Source organism: Amphiprion ocellaris, chromosome 16, assembly GCF_022539595.1.
Source record: "Amphiprion ocellaris isolate individual 3 ecotype Okinawa chromosome 16, ASM2253959v1, whole genome shotgun sequence".
In the NCBI taxonomy this organism is placed as follows: Eukaryota; Metazoa; Chordata; class Actinopteri; family Pomacentridae; genus Amphiprion; species Amphiprion ocellaris.
In genome coordinates, this window is record NC_072781.1 from 30,240,286 (window position 1) to 30,257,769 (window position 17,484).

General features: G+C 38.4%; 2 protein-coding genes across 4 annotated transcripts in view; both read left to right on the forward strand.

The window, feature by feature from the left end:
- gfra1a (gdnf family receptor alpha 1a) overlaps nucleotides 1–17,484 on the forward strand; it is a 144,806-nt gene that overhangs the window by 120,485 nt on the left and 6,837 nt on the right. For all 3 annotated transcript variants that reach the window (XM_023266801.3, XM_023266800.3, XM_023266803.3), the window contains one exon: nucleotides 16,225–16,272. In XM_023266801.3, the coding sequence (XP_023122569.1) occupies nucleotides 16,225–16,272 (48 nt within the window). The remainder of the gene's footprint in view (nucleotides 1–16,224; nucleotides 16,273–17,484) is intronic.
- Nucleotides 2,999–12,610, forward strand: LOC129350833 (uncharacterized). Its single transcript, XM_055018667.1, has 9 exons — nucleotides 2,999–3,103; nucleotides 3,373–3,447; nucleotides 3,992–4,051; nucleotides 4,190–4,295; nucleotides 4,566–4,630; nucleotides 4,719–6,789; nucleotides 7,335–7,490; nucleotides 8,756–8,809; nucleotides 9,830–12,610. Exons 1-9 carry the CDS (start codon nucleotides 3,014–3,016, stop codon nucleotides 10,081–10,083), a joined length of 2,931 nt encoding a protein of 976 aa, XP_054874642.1. The 5' UTR covers nucleotides 2,999–3,013; the 3' UTR covers nucleotides 10,084–12,610.

Genomic DNA, 17,484 nt, shown 5'->3' on the forward strand with positions numbered 1-17,484 from the left:
ATGATCTGCTGCAGATGACAAGTCACAAAAGCCAGATTGAGTGGACTGTAAGTGACCTGAACCAGACAAGTCCAATGCTTGATGTACTCACTGTGGTTGGAAAGGTAGGTTAAATCCAGTGTGCTAATCAATGTCAGAATTTGTGGCACACAGTTAAGTCTAACAATATGGTCATTGGTGCAGTGAGTGCATATTCATATTCATGTAGTGTGGCTTACATAGACAAATGCATGTGAGGACAATCTCACAAGATGTTTTTCAAAGTGTGGGTCAGTATAACATCTATGTGTGTATTAAGCCATAATCCACCCAAATATGACTTGGGAGGACTGTAGTGTTTAAATTATCCTTCCTCTGGTGGGGGGATGGTAATGCAATCACTTTGGTCTGTATGAATACCTGGACAACCTGAATTTGATCTATATGTTAGCTTAATTCTTATGGTCAGTGTTGTTCAACATGTCAGGATGTGGACCCAGACCCAGGATTTTAAGATATAAAGAAAGAATCAAATACCAAATTCATCAGTTACAATTAACTGAGAAAATTGTAGTTCTAGTGGTCTGCAGACGATTGTCAATTGACCAGTCGGTCACTTCTATAGTGTATTTCCCTTCCTACCAAACATTCAGAATCATAGCCATGATGACCGTCACTTAATCTTACAGAGAACATCCTTTCTTGAAATGAATTATAATACTCTCATCTTCTTTTTGCAGGATCTCGATGAGGAAATGCCTCAGAAGAGTCCAGAGACCACAAATTCCCCATCAACAAAGGAAGTTGTTGAACAGGTATATCTTAATGGAAGAAAGATTTTCATCTTGCACTTTACATCATAATGAAACTATCCAGAGAAGTTCATAACAATGTTATGCCACCATTACTTTGTATTAACTGTAGGATGTTTCATTGTCCAAAATTCAGATATCCTCCTGACTGTTAGATTCTCTGTATTTACTGTATCTCTCTTCCATGCATGATCTGCTGCAGATGACGAATGAGAAAAGCCAGATTGAGAGGACTGTGAGTGACCTGAACCAGACAAGTCCAGTACTTGATGTACTCACTGTGGTTGGAAAGGTAGGCTAAATCCAGTGTGCTAATCAATGTCAGAATTTGTGGGACAAAGTTAAGTCTAACAACATGGTCACTGCTGCAGTGTGAGAGCACATTCATATTCATGTACATGGACAATGGTATGTGAGGACACTCACAAGATGCTTTTCAAAGTGTGGGTCAGTATAACATCTAAGCATGTGTGTGTGTATTAAGCCATAATCCACCCAAATATGACTTGGGAGGACTGTAGTGTTTAAAGGTTCCTTCCTCTGGTGGGGGGATGGTAATGGAATCACTTTGGTCTGTATGAATACCTGGACAACCTGAATTTGATCTATATGTTAGCTTAATTCTTATGGTCAGTATTGTTCGACACATGTCAGGATGTGGACCCAGACACCAGTCATAATTATGTTGCAAGAAAAGATCCTATTTAGAATGAATCAGTGCAAATTCATCAGCTACAAAGGCACAGCATCTCCCTGCAAAAATCTTCTGGCCACCTCTTTCAGATAGCATGGGTCCATTCTAGGACATGGACTGTCAGAGATTTTTTTAAAAAAGTATCAAATTCATCAGTTACAATTAACCAAGTTAATTATAGTTCTAGTCGTCTGCAGATTGTAGTCAGCTGACCAGTCGGTTGACTAAAAACACATGTATAGTACATTGTCCGTCCCACCAAACATTCAGAATCACCTTCACTTAATGTCACACAGAGAACATCATTTTGTCAAACTATTTTTAACTTTTGCAGGCTCTCGATGAGAAAATAATTCAGGAAACTCCCAAGACCACAAGTTCCACATCAACAAATGAAACTGTTGAACAGGTATATCCATATCTTAATGGAAGATAGATTTTCATCTTGTACTTTGCATCTTACAAACTGTCCAGAGAGATTCATAATAACATTTTCTTGGTATTGTACCTCTCTTTTATACATTATCTACTACAGATGACAAGTGACAATAGCCAGATTGAAATGGCTATGAGCAACTTGAGCCAGGCAAGGCCAGTGCTTGACCTAGTCACCAGAGTTGAAAAGGTAAATTACATTTATTTTTCCAATTAATGTCATTACTTGAGGCACAATATTATGTTTTCTAATGTGGTCATTTTTGGGGTGTGTGTGTTCATTCACATTCATTGTGTGTGGATTATGCGGACAATGGTTTGTAAGGACAATCTCACAAGATGTTATTCAAAGTGTAGATCAGTACAACATCTGAGTGTGTGTGTATTAAACTGTGAACCACCCAAATATGACTTGGGGGGACTGTAGCGTTTAAAGGTTCCTTCCTCTGGTGGGGGGATGGTAATGGAATCACTTTGGTTTGTATTAACAACTGAACAACCTGCATTTGATCTGTATGTTAGTTTAATACTTATGGTCAGTGTTGTTGGACACATGGCAGGATGTAGACCTAGACCCAGGATTTTCAAATGTAACGAAAGAATCAAATATCAAATTCATCAGTTAGAATTAACTTAGAAAATTATAATTGTAGTGGTGTGCAGACTATAGTCAATTGACCAGTCACTTTTATAGTGTACTTTATTCCCTACCAAACATTTAAATCTCAACCATGATGACCTTCACTTAATCTTACACAGAGAACATCCTTTCTTGAAATGAATTATAATATTGTCATATTTTGTTTGTTTCTTTGCAGGATCTCGATGAGGAAATGCCTCAGAAGAGTCCAGAGACCACAAATTCCCCATCAACAAAGGAAGTTGTTGAACAGGTATATCTTAATGGAAGAAAGATTTCCATCTTGCACTTTACATCGTAATGAAACTATTCAGAGAGGTTCATAACAATGTTTTGCCACCATTACTTTGTATTAACAACAGGATGTTTCATTGTCCAAACTTCAGATATCCTCCTGACTGTTAGATTCTCTGTATTTTACTGTATCTCTCTTCCATGCATGATCTGCTGCAGATGACGAATGAGAAAAGCCAGATTGAGAGGACTGTGAGTGACCTGAACCAGACAAGTCCAGTACTTGATGTACTCACTGTGGTTGGAAAGGTAGGTTAAATCCAGTGTGCTAATCAATGTCAGAATTTGTGGCACACAGTTAAGTCCACCAACATGGTCATTGATGCAGTGTGAGTGCGTATTCACATTCATGTAGTGTGGCTTACATGGACAATGGTAAGTAAGGATGAACCGACCAGAAGCATTACAAATTGTAGGTCTTTATAACATTTGAGTGTGTGTGTGTGTGTGTGTGTGAGAACATCCTTTCTTGAAATGAATTATAATATTGTCTTGTTTTGTTTTGTTGTTTTTTGCAGGATCTCGATGAAGAAATGCCCCAGGAAAGTCCAGAGATCACAAATTCCCTATCAACAAATGAAAATGTTGAACAGGTATATCTTAATCGACGATAGACATCTGAGTGTGTGTATATTAAGCTATGAACCACCTAAATATGACTTGGGAGGACTGTATTGTTTAAAGGTTCCTTCTTCTGATGGGGAGATGTAATGGAATCACTTTAGCACTTACAAATGTCTATACACCTTATACTGGGTCTGTATTTTAGTTCAATGGACATGTTAAGTGTTTGCAGACCTTTTTCATGGATGTGGGCCCTGTCATCACTCGCAAATGTATTGCAAGAAAAGGTCATATGAGTTTGACAGTATTTATTTGGACATTGTTAGGCCTGGATAGTCTAATAACATAAGTTCCAGAGTGTAAATAGTATAACATCTGACTGTGTTAGATAACAGTGAATGATACTGATGATTTTTCATTGTTTAATTTCTTATTTGTATTTTATAAACAGTTAACATTTTGAATTTGCTGATGCACCTTTAGGTTTTAGTCGTTTTAGTGTTATATAACAATAACTACCAGCCCTTCCTTTGGAAAAAGACAAGATGTATGTATGTATCCTTGTTCTTGCAGGTCAGCATTACAAATCAAGTCACCGCAAGTCAGTTGGCTCCAGGTGTCAACATTGAAACGGTAAACTATCCATAATGTTGGCATTGGACTAAAAGCATTTTATTCTCTTATCAGACTTGGTATACATCAGCAAGTGAATATGAAATATTTTGTTCCTTAAACTGACAAGCAAATGTTACACTGATCTGTTGCCAACAGTGTGTACAACATCACCTGGTGTGCACAACAGTATCCTCCTTAGACAAGTGCTTGCAGTGTCTGGGACCTGTATCCTCCTTCAAATGGCTTGGCTATAAATGCAAAGGTGAGATATTTAATGAACTGATGGACAGGCACTAAGTAAATGCATATCTTGAGATTTAATGTACAGTCCTAAACAAAAGTTTACATACACAAGGTCGTGTATATCATGGTAGTCTTGGCAGGAGCACTGAGTGGCACCAATTGTCATGCTCTTTTCAAGTTGCCGCTGTTTTATTTATCCTAGATTGCTGCTGTGTTCTGATAGGAGAACAACTTAACACACTGTGATCCATAATGTTGAAATTAAATTCATATTCAAAATCCATTACAGTTTGTTCACAGGTCTGGCATAAATCCTGTATCCGTCAAATTCCAAATGAGCCAAACCTTTCACAAGTGAGTGTCCCCTTAATGTTTCTTGAACCTTTACACTGTCTACAGTCTCCATCAGTGCATATAATAAATACCTTTCTCATCATTTCAGGAGCAACAGTCTGCTGAATGTTCTGGGGATCAATTGTCATCAGATCAGTATATCAAGAGACTACGTTTAGAACAGGAGCCACAATCAGATGATGATGAACACTTTTCTGATGAGGATTACATACCAGACACAACAGATGAAGAAGATGAAGATTTAGATGCAAGGATGCCCTTTATGTCTCATCAGTTGAAAGCCCAACAGCCAGCAATATTCAGTGCTACAACATCAAATGTGGGAGACACAAGCATCCCAGTTGTACCTAGTACATCAAAATGTTGGCCACCTCTTGAGGATCATATGAGTTCCAGTGCTGTTGAAACGTCCGATTCAGCAAATGGTGTCAAACAGTCATCAAAGGATAAACCAGAGGGTGAAGAAGAGCTTCAGAGACCAGAATCAGCGCTTCTGACTATGAGCTCTAAAAATTATTGTTATGTCTGTGGTAAACCACAAAGCAAAATTTCACGCCACTTGAAAACGCATACGACACATGCTGAAATAGTTCATGCATTTTCCCTCCCTGAGCACTCCAAAGAACGTAAAATATTATTGGAAAAATTTAGAAATAAGGGAAATTTCCAACATAACACTGCAGTTTTACAAGATGGGACAGGGCCACTGAAAGTGAAAAGAAAACCAAAAGTTTCAGATGTGACAGGAAAGTTCATTCACTGTATGTATTGCCAAGGATTGTTTATTCGTAAGGAACTGTGGAGACATGTCCGCAGATGCTCCTGCAAGCCAGAAAGTGAAGACTTGGATAAAGAACCTGGTAGAACCAGAGTACTGGGTTTAGCTGCAGCTCAAGAGTCTGCATCCTGTCAACAGATCTCAAGTGGAGTGTGGAAGCTCCTTAGTGTCATGAAACAGGATGAGGTAGCCTCAGTTGTGCGAAATGACCTCTCTATTATTCAGTTTGCCCAGTCACTCTACAACAGACATGGACAAGACCCCACAAAGTATGAATACATGCGACAGAAGCTCCGTGAAGTGGGGCGTCTGATGTTATGTCTGCGGACAGAATTTTCTATACATAACCTGGAGGAGGCTGTCAAACCTGCTAACTTCCAGAGAGTTGTGCAAGCAGTGAAGAAAGTTTCAGGTTTTGATGAAGAAAATCTCTGTTTCCAAACACCAAGCCTTGCGCTAAAATTGGGACACACACTACGCAAAATTTGTGACATCATCCACTGCCGGGCCCTCATGGCTGAAGATGAAGAATTGATCAAGTCCACTGAAACATTCAAGAAACTGCACACCTCCAAATGGTCAGAGTTAGTGTCTCACAGGGCCCTGAGTACACTGAGTGATGCAAAGTATAACAAACCATCTACATTACCCTTCACTCAAGATGTTCAGATTCTTCACAAGTACCTGGAGAAAACTGCAGAAAGAGCTGTCTGCGACTTGAATGAGGAGACCACCACCCAGAATTATGCTCAGCTTGCAAAAGTTACTCTGGCACAAATTATTGTGTTCAATCGTAGACGAGCTGGAGAGGTTTCAAAAATGCGCCTCAAAAGTTTTCAGGAGGGAGACACCACAAAGCTTCATGAAGATGTTGCCATGGGGTTGTCAAAGATTGAACAAAAGCTCTGCAACTATTTCAGAAGAATTGAAATCATGGGGAAAAGAGGCAGAAAGGTTGCAGTTCTGCTCACACCAAGTGTGGTGGATGCTCTTTCGCTACTGACCAGTAAAAGAACCGAATGTGGCGTTAGTGCCACAAATGTCTTCCTGTTTGCAAGACCCAAGTCAATGACCTACTACAGAGGACAGGACTGTTTGCGTATTCATGCAAACCAGTGTGGAGCAAAGCACCCTGAGCACCTCAGGTCCACACAACTCAGGAAACATGTTGCCACACTTTCACAAGTCCTCAATCTAAAAAACAACGAACTTGATCAAGTTGCAGACTTTCTGGGTCATGACATCCGTGTTCACAGAGATTTCTACAGATTACCAGTTCCCACCACACAGCTGGCCAAGGTTTCCAAACTGCTTCTGTCAATGGAAAAAGGACGTCTTTCTGGTCTGCAAGGGAAATCCCTGGATGAGATTGAACTTGAAGGTTTGTACAGAAATTAGCATTTGTAGATATTAATCTAATATTATTTGAGGGTTTTGTTTCTTTTTCTGTATGCTAAGTCAAGCATTGGGACTTTGATAAATGTTCTCAGCACAGATTACATTTTATGTACAGTATAAGGAGAGGGGTACTGCTCAAAAACATTCAATTTGAAGACCACAGTAGGCCAGGTGATAGACTTTCCGATGGCATGGTTTTGCAACAATTTTGTATCACCGTGTTGTGTGATCATTTTTCAAAATTATAATGTACCAAGTCCATATTTATAAACAATTTCAAACATGAGTGAGCCTCTAAAACCAGGATTTTTGCTTTTTGTGCACAAGAAATCCATTGTGCACAATATAATGACACTGACAGGCTTCCAGTAATCTTCCCATCCAGTAGGCTTCTTGAGTTTATGGCAAACTAAAGAAATTGCAGAATTAAATTATGATACAAGTCCATGCCTAAAATATACTTTCCAAATGAATTTCTGTATTTAATGTTGAGTTACTCATATGAACTCTACTAATACCTGTTCTCAGATGAAATTGCGTTAAGTGATGCTGGGGCCCAGGATAGTGAGAGCGAGTCAGATGACAACGGCACAGCATTCACATCAGAGTGTGGAAATAGTGAGCCTGTGGACGCTGCATCAGTCTCTGCATTAGCAGAGGTGGCTCATGGCACTGAAGGTTTTGGTAAGGTACCTCACCACATAGTTACAGTTGTGAGCATAACTGTACATGCACTAAAGACCATGTATATCAATGACATCTTGAGTTTCCAGTAACTCCCATCCCTCTAAATATTCTATGATGAAATCATTGAAACATGTGTCATCACAAAAAACAATCATGCACTTTGTTCTTTCATAGATTTATTGTAGATCTTTTGGAATTCAGACAGTATCTGCTGGGTCATAAATATACATACAGCAATGCCAATATTTCATTTAAAGTCTCTTGGACATTTTCATCTCAACTAGGAGATTTTTGGTAGCTGTCTACAAACTTCTGGTTGTATCTTTGACTACTCCTCATGACAGAATTGGTACTGTTAAACAAAATATTTTCTATTATTTTTTTTCAAATTAATTGATTTGATTTAAGTCAGGACTTTGGGAAGACAGTTCTAAAATCCTAATTTCACCCTGATTGAACCATTTCTTTACTACTTTTGACATGTGTTTGGGATCATTGTCTTGTTGAAATATCCAACTGAGTCAAGATCAACATTTTGGCTAATGATTTTAGGTTTTCCTGGAGAATGTGGAGTTCACCCTTTTACATAATTCCATTTACTGTCAAGCACCAGTTCCACTGGCAGCAAAACAGCCCTAGGGCATAATACAATCATCATCATGGTTGACGATAAGTTTGGTGTTCTTAGGCTTCACCTTTTTTCCACATAATATATTTAGGGTCATTGTAGCCAAACGGCACAATTTTTCTTTCATCTGACAACAGAACTTTCTTCCCGAAGGCCTTTTGTTTCTCCATGTGATCAGCAGCAAATTTCAGTCAAGCCTTAAGATTCAGCTTCTCGAGGAAGAGTTTTTCCTTGCATAGCTACGTCTCATCTCATGGCAATCGTAATCACTCACAAGAATTTCAGAGGGCATGCAACTAAAAACATTTTGATTAACACAGCTTTTTACATCATCAAAACTGATAGGTCAAGTTGCTGTATGTATATTTTTGACCCAGCAGATTTTGTCATATTTCGAGAAGACCTTTAATATGTAAGAACCAGAAAGCACAGTTGCTTTTTGTCACCAAGATACATGGGTTTCAATCATTTTATTTGAGAAAATTTAGAGTTGTAGGAGTCACTGGAAACTCAAGACTGACATGATATGCATGGACTTTACAAGTGCTTGAAAACTTTAGTTCACGAATGCATGTCTCTTGATTTTTAAAAAAAAAAGTACTTTTTTCAACTTCTGTCATATTATGCTTAACAGGACTGGCATCATCGGTGTCATCCACGGTGGATGAGACCACCCTATCCCCTGAAGGTATGGCAAGTATTTAAGCAACATGTTAAGTATGACGCAATGGATAAAAAAATGTAGAGCTAGTAAGAGGCTGAGCAACAGACATTACCAGATGTTGCCATGAGGCAAGGAAATGACAAAACTAAAACAGTGGGTAATTAACTGCTTTTTAGAATGTCCAGTGTCCACAGATATGAAGTCCATTTTGAGAGAGTTTTGGAGCTAAAACTTTGAAAATATAGTCTCTTTTTGTCTTGAATCTGGAGCAAGGAAGAACAAAATATTATTATGCAAGGTATTGATATTGTGGTGTGTCATTTTCCAGGGTTTTGATACTTTTCAACTTTAATTTTCCCTAGTATAGGTTGGAATGTCAGCAGTCATAGTCTTCCTTCCAGCACCCTAGAGCAATGTGATACCCCTGATAACTGAACATTATTATTCAGTCTGCCTTTTTGAAAATGGGAGCCTAGGCCACTTACCTTCTTCTTCAGCCTGATGGCCTCCTCCTCCTCCACCAGTGTCCACCAACAAATTCCTAGGTTGCTCCAGTGACAACGACCTAAATCTCTCTGACCACAGCTCTTAACATCCTCTTCTGCACTGAAGGCTTTTGCACAGATGTCAACCTTCTGATTTACCTTCTGGGAGAACTTCAGCACAGTAGTGCTGTGAACATCCATACACCTGCCCAACACTTCTCACTCTGGGCAACTCCAGAAAAGGAGATACTACAGCTCCTCTCCAGGAGTTCAGTTATAGAACCTTTGCATTGTGTGGAAGTGAGTCCAGATATTTCTAGCTGGTACTGCTCCACCTCACACACCAGCTAAATTTCTTTCCCTACCAGAGAGGTGGTGTTTCACATCCCCAGAACCAATCTATGATGCCCGGGTTCAGCATTTGTTCAAAGTTTCCATCAAAGGAACAAATAAACAGTAATTTATGGAATTAGGTGCATTCAGGTTGTAATGGCTCAAATGGGCCAACACATTTGGTTTCTTTGTGTGACAGTGTTTTTCTACTTTTTATGTCTTCCAGGAAAAGATGCTGGTCAAGAACAGGATTCCAGAAGAGTATCAAAGAGAATGTGGTCTAAGGCTGAGGTTGCTGCAGTAATGCGACATTTCAGAGATCACATATCTAAAGGAAAATTGGCCACCAAAAATGAATGCAGTCACTGCAAGCTGGTAGAAGACCCTGTGTTAGCCCAGAGAACAGTGCAAAATATCAGGGACTTTGTGAGAAACCGAGGAACAGCTGCAAAGAGACAGGCACAGAAGCAAAAGCTTTAGGTTCATTTGCAGTTATTGTCTTGTGTTGTAATGATGCTGTTACCTTAATATATTTCATAACAGCTCCAATTTAATGCACTTGTTTTTATTTGTGTCCACACACTTTTTCATAAATTTTTGTATTTTAACTGTTGTGTGTTTTAAGTTGTGTAGACAGCTGTTAAAGTGCAAATTTACTTTTTTTGGATATTAAACCAACTGTTCCATTAATGTTGTGTGCAGTCAGGTCTGGTGTATAAGGTGGGTGTATATTTATGCTAATGAGATGCTGACATCATTGTCCCTTTAAAGTTCCCATAGTGGTTTTTTTGGTCCTTATAAGTCACACATTTGTCAAGAAGAGAAATGTCTTCACAAACCACCATAATTTTAGGTAGGTGTGTATGGAGTTTTGTAGCTCGTACCTGAAACCTAAAGTGAGCTAAATTTTTTTCAGATTTTTTGCAGCATTTTAATCCAACTCCTATTGCTCTGGCACCTTGGGAAAGGGTAGCCAGCCTAAACCACCACCGGACGGGTTTGGCGAAACTGTCTGGCTAAACCATATAGACCCGTATGTGTGTGTGTGTGTGTGTGTGTGTGTGTGTGTGAGCATCAAGGCAGACTGTGGTGTTGTAATGACACACTCGGGGGACAGGCCTGTCAGAAGGCTCACTCCACTCCACTCATTGATCTCTTTCTCTCCTTCACACACACATGCAGAATAATAACCATTAACCAGTGACTCAGAACCTCCACACTTCCAGCCAATCAGAGTCCAGCACGACTCACCGAGGTGCGTTTACCTCAGCTGGAAAGAAAAGAATCAAAAGCAGAGACAAAACTCAGAGGAAGTAGCCAGGAGACGCTCCTCAGCTGCTGTAGTGAGATTCAGCTTTCTAGGAACTTGGAGGATCAACCAGACTTGTTCACCTTTAACTGTTTACAAATCATTTTGTGAAATATTTAGACAGCATAGTAAAGAATAAATCACAATATTTATGGTGAATCAACTGCAGACTTTAATGTTTTCTATTTCATTGGTTCATTTTAAATAGATGTCTAGTGATAATCTGTTTATTTTGCTTAAAAGCATTTGTGATGCTTTTCTGCTCTAATTTGCCTGAAATTTCTCTAGTTTGAAATATGGCTAATTGTACAGATAGCTGTGAAATTTTAGCTGAATATATCAAATATTTTCTGAGCAGTTGGCCATCCTTTCAATCCTTGTCAGTTCATCTTGTTTGCCTCCCTCATGTTCACCTGCCCGATTCTGCTCATATGTTTCCAGTTTGTACATTTAGTTTTTGTGCCGTTTGCTTCCCTGATGTTCACTTACCAGATGTTTGTCTGCCTGGTTGCTTTCCTCATGTTCTCCATGCCTCTTTGGTTAAGGTTTGGTTAGACCTGGATTGAGTTTCCATCCTCTTTTTGCATTTTTAGATAGTTTTTTTAATGTTATGAACCCTGTATCTTCCCTGAATTCTCCAGTTGTCTTGTGGTTGCTGCCCACCTTTTGTCAAATCTGATTTGTTTGCTGAGAATCTGCCACTACTTGCCTGCTGTCTGTGTCTGATTCTCCTGTGACATAGAATACTTTTTAAAGTTTTAAATATGTGGTCACAAAAATGAAAATAAAGTTGTTTTAGCTAAACTTTCATAACTTATTGAGCATTTAGGACAGGTTATACCACAAAAACAAACATATTGTAAGATAGTTGAATCCAAGCAGAACAGATCTCTGCTTGTCCAGTAATGAAGATTCTCTTAATAGTTTTTGAAATATTGTCATTTAAACCTAGACTCCAGTGTCAATGTGTGAAAAGACATGCTGAAAATGTGCAGATGAGTATTTTTTTAAATGAAAAATATCTTGGATAAACTTGTATTTGCCACGTAAAGTAAAATTTCACAAATACCTTTTTAAATATAATAAATCGTGCAATATAATATAATAATGTAAGTTTATGTTAAAGTTTCAAGCAAATCAGATGGTCAAACCCTTGTTGATTTGAGATGGAATATCTAACCTTTTTATACTGACTTCATTTCTATAGTTTTTCCTCACTCCGTCAGTGATGAGAATATGTGAGAGTAAAGAAGCTCCTCTTTCTCTTTAGGAAATTCAAACACCAGAATTACTGTGTTCCTCTTTAATCACACAGAAAGTCCCACAGCAAAACCAACGCAGATAAAACACGTACACACACACACACACACACACACACACACACACACACACACATGCATATACATCCACTCACGGTTTCCAAACCCCAAGGCTCCATCAGCCTCTGCTTATGAATATAGTTGACTCCAAAGCAGGCAGAAAGTGCCCTGGACAAATATGGAAATGCACCACATGCTAATGTGACTTTTCAAAACAGGCAGGTATTAGGCAAATCCAAAACACATGGACACAAGGCAGGAATATGTATTTGAATTTGTTGACATCCAAATCTTTCTGAATTTCAATGAGCATCGAGGTTGTTTAATATTGCAGGATTACAGTGTGTGTAAGAGGTTTATATAGTTTTCTTGGAAATGCAATCTCAAGTGCAGGATGTAATTTTAAAGGGTCAGTTAACCCAAATTATTGCAGATATTTTTTGGTTTGATTTGCCATTAATTATATATATATATATATATATATATATATATATATATATATATATATATATATATATATATATATATATATATATATATATATATATATCATATTGTGTCCATCATTACAGTGGAGGTCAGTTGGATTTTAGGGAGAAATATATATGTATGCATATATATATGCAGACATTAAAAATTCAGCAGCTTTGTGTTATTCCAGAAATAATCACAATAATCCTCAAAAACACACCGTCAACAATTTTTATATGAGCTGCTGTCTACCGTCATCCTAATGAAAACGCATGAATTTTATCAATATAATTCTGTTAACCTTTGTTCTGTTGGGGCAGAGGTAGAAATCACAGAGATATATATGTAAAAAGAGAAGAAGAAAATAAGAAAATGTGGTTAAGTAGCTGCATTTTTTAGGATTAAATGAAAATGTTTAATGTAATATACACTACAGGTCCAAAAAGATGTTGCACACTCTCAGATTTCATTGGACCTCCTTCTGCTCTGAGAAGGACACACATTCGCCGTGGCATCCTTTCAATCAGCTTCTGCAATATCATGACATTTACTTCTGTCCAGAATTGCATTAGTTTTCTACCAAGATCTTATATTGATGATGGGAGAGTCAGACCACTGCACAAGGTCTTCTCCAGAACATCCCAAAGATTCTCAATCCATGTGTGAAAATGACGTCTCATGCTCCCTGATCCACTAATTCTCAATGTGAACCCCATGAATCCTGGCATCATCATCTTGGAACATGTCCATGAACATCAGGGAAGAAAAACTCCATTGATGTAAAGACCTGGTCATTCAGTATATTCAGGTAGTCAGCTGACCTCATTCTTTGGGAACATAACGTTGCTGAACCTGACCAACCCCAGATCATAACCCTAAACCCCACAGGCTGGTAGACACTAGCCATGATGAGGGCATCACTTCATCTGCCTCTCTTCTTACCCTGATGCCCCCATCACTCTGGAACAGGGTAAATCTGGACTCATCAGACCACATGACCTTCTCTCATTGCTCCAGAGTCCAATCTTTATGCTTCCTAGCAAACTGAAGCCTTTTGTTTCTGATTATCCTCACTGATCAGTAGTTTTCTTAGAGCTACAGTTGTTTAGTCCCAATCACTTGAGTTCCCTTCACAGTGTGGGTGTGGAAATGCTCTTACTTTCAAGATTAAACATAGCCATGCATTCTACTGTTGATTTCCTACGATCATCTGAGTTTGTTCCGACCACATTTGTTCCTGGAAGATGATGTTTCACCACTAGCCTTCAGGTTTTAATAATGCATTGGATGGTTCTTAACCTGATTTTAGTAGTTTCAACAATCTCCTTAGTTGTTTTCTTTGCTTGATGCAGGCCAATAACTTGATTCTTCTGAGACAGATCAACATCCTTTCCACGACCACAGGACATGTCTTCCAACAGGTTGTTTCAGAAATGAGAAGCTCCTCACTGCATCAGCTAGGGTTTAAATAAGTTGCTGCAGCTGGAACATATTCATCACTGCAGTAATTATCCAATCAGAGGCTCTTACCTATTTCCTGAGTTAAATCCTGAGTGTATAAAGAAATCTTTAGAAAAACAATAACTGATATTTACAGCAATTATTGCATACTTTTAAATTGGTGATTTCTTTTTTTTTGTTTGAAGTCAAATTGCAACAATTAAAGCAATGCAGTGGCAGATGGGAGCCTCTTTCCATCTGAGATTCACATTCATATAATTCTCATTTCCAAATGTTTCACTGTGAAACTCGGTGCCTTCGGGATTTCAGACTCGAGCGACGAGCTGTAAAAGTTTATAGTGATGACATGTGAAAACGGTTAAAACTCTTAATGCGTCTGAACACAGATGGGGCCTCATCATGAAACAACCAGACTGCAGGTTGTGTTTACTTGTGTTTCTGTACTTAAATTTTTCCTCAACCACGCTTGGGATGCTTCGGCTTGTTCGTGTTCGGGTCTTTATGCAGAGGCCTGCAAATACACCGTGATTTATAGACATCATTCCACTCAAGCTTTGGCTTTTTTTTTTCTTTTTTTTTCACATTAGCACTGAAGCGAAGGTGTAATAACAGAATACAGGTTCCCTTTCTGTATTACCATGCTCGCTACACTCTGTACATCCCTATTTTTGCTCTGAATTCACTATACTGTACACTGGAGCCATTTATTATTCTGTCAGACCGACAGCCTCTGCACACACACCGACACACACACACACTTATACACCCAGAAGCCAAAACTGGACTTGCATTTACTTACAGCATCCATCCTGAAGACACAGATTCAGTGTGCGGGTTGTCAGAAGCAAAGGGGATTAAGCTTTCCTCTCTTAGGACAAAAAAACTGCTTCACAAAGCTCCAAACCCAGATCAGATGATTAATTCAGCAAATACACAACAAAAATACAAGATGCTCACATGCTGATTGCAAGGTCTGCACTGAGAAGCAGCAAATCAACTCACGGTGGGTTTGCAATCAGCAAAGTGGTAATCACTTCTGATCTGTTTAGAAATTTACCTGAAGAATCAGACACAGAGGACACGGTGAGGATTGCTAATGTGTTGCACTGAGAAAGTCTTTCTTTCCCTTATATAATGCTTTAAACTGGAGTACGCACACAGTTGTCTTCTGATTATAAACTCTACATAGATCTGGTCTTGTGTCTGAGCTCTGAGTTGGTTGATGCTGGTATTTTCACATCCTAACAGTGTTCTCAGTTCATTTTACCTCATAATAATGCACTCTATGATTAGTTTCACCTGAGTCTGGTCTCCTAAGTTAGTTTCCTGTCTGTTTTGCAGCTAAACAACCATGCAAACTGTTTTCTTTAACTGCCGTAGGGATCATTCTGAAAGACCTTGACGAAAAGCTTGTTTTGTTGGCTGTGATTTCAATATTCCTCTATTAATACGATTAAAAACCCAGAGAAGCAGTCACAGTTACAGCCTCTAACCTTCATTTACCCACGTTAAAAGTGTGTTTGTAAATGTGTGAGAGGGAATCAAAGACAGTGTGTTTGAGGGTGTGACAGTGTCTGAATGATAAATCTGAGATGAAATCAGAGTCTGGGTTTGACTGTCCACCTGTGCTCAGCCTCCTTCTTCTGAGTGTAAATATCGGAGGCTTTAAAAGTTTAACAGGCTCTCAGGGTAAACTCCCCAAGGTTATTCTATGTTTTTGCAATTTAGCTTTAGTTTCCAATCTGCTCTAAAGATCAGCACCAGGCTGTCATAAAGGCGCAGGCTGGATGTGATAGTTATTGGAGGTTTTAGTCACAATGTTTGAACACTGATGTCGTGCAAACATATCGATCATTTTCCATCTAATTATTGTGCAGAATGTTCCATTGATTGTTGATCACAGCAAATTAATTACTGCTGATTCTCCCTGTCCACTTTAGCTTCAGTGTGTCGAGGCACACTGTGGTAAATCTTTATTAATTTTCAGTGCAATCTGTTTACATTCACATAAGTAGGACAATAAATATGAGTCTTTTTTTTCTTTGTATCCTTCTGTTGCAGGCTCAGAAGTTGAAGTCAAACTCGAGCGTTGATGGTGTCCTCTGTGTGGTAAGTTCACTGTTAGTTATTGTTTGAAGTAAAATTCTCCATCATGTATTCGATTTGGGTGTGAAAAAAAGAGTGAAAAGGTTGTTTTTTTAACCCATTTTCATCAACCTAACCAAGTAATTTTGTCGCCTAAACCCAACCAAAGACTGACTGAAAACAAAACTTAAGGTAACAGGAATTGAATTTTGGGAATTTTGTGGAGACCGGGTTGGGACTGTTATGTGACGGTACCAAGTTGTCATTTAAAGCTGCCGTACCCTTAATTATGCATAATTTTAAGCCTTTATACAATTTAAACAGGTAAGTTATATAAAAATAGTGTTTGGGGGGTTTTTTTGTACTAGCATGGTAATTTCTGCTGGAAAATTGGACATTTGAAACAGGGGTCTATTGGAGTTAACTCCATTTTGGAACAGTTTGATGCACTTTGATGTTTATTTTTTGTTCATTCGGTCGGTCGGTCGGTCTTGAGCTCCAGATGTTGTTGCTCATGTTAAATTACAGAACAGAACTTTACTTCTAACTGAACTTCCTGCTAATTTTGGAGGAACTGCATTTACATTTACAACAGATTTTCCTCTTGGGGATCAGTAAAGTATTTCTAATTCTGTTCTATTCTGTTCTATTCTATTCTATTCTATTCTATTCTATTCTATTCTATTCTATTCTATTCTATTCTATTCTATAACTACATGACATTGAATGAGACGCAGGCATCTCTTTAATTAGAACAACTGATTTAAAGTTAGATGGAATACAAGTGCCAAGGAATGTAATCCACCATTTTACTGCCTTGTAAACCATTAATTTCATTTTCTTTTTATGGTTCCCTACAAAACTTCCTTTTAAGAGGTATTCAGAGTGAAACTTTCGCATCTTTTTAGCTATTTGTTGCGATCGTTTTGCACTGAACATTTCATCTGTAAGGCAGGCAAATCTTGACACTAACTGAGTCTTCAAGCGTATTTTAGTAGAAAATAAAGATGCATTAATAACCGGAGCGGCAACTTGTTTATCGTCGGTCTTTAGAAGCTGATTATGGAAGTATTAAACGATATATTGGTCTTATAGGTCAACAGTGGCATCAAAGATTTGTCTTTAATTTGAAAAAACATATCGCAGCATGTAAAAACTTTCACACAACTTCTTCTGGGAGATGAAATCTCAAACCGTTTTGCCATTTTATCTCCAAAAACAATTTGATTTAAGACC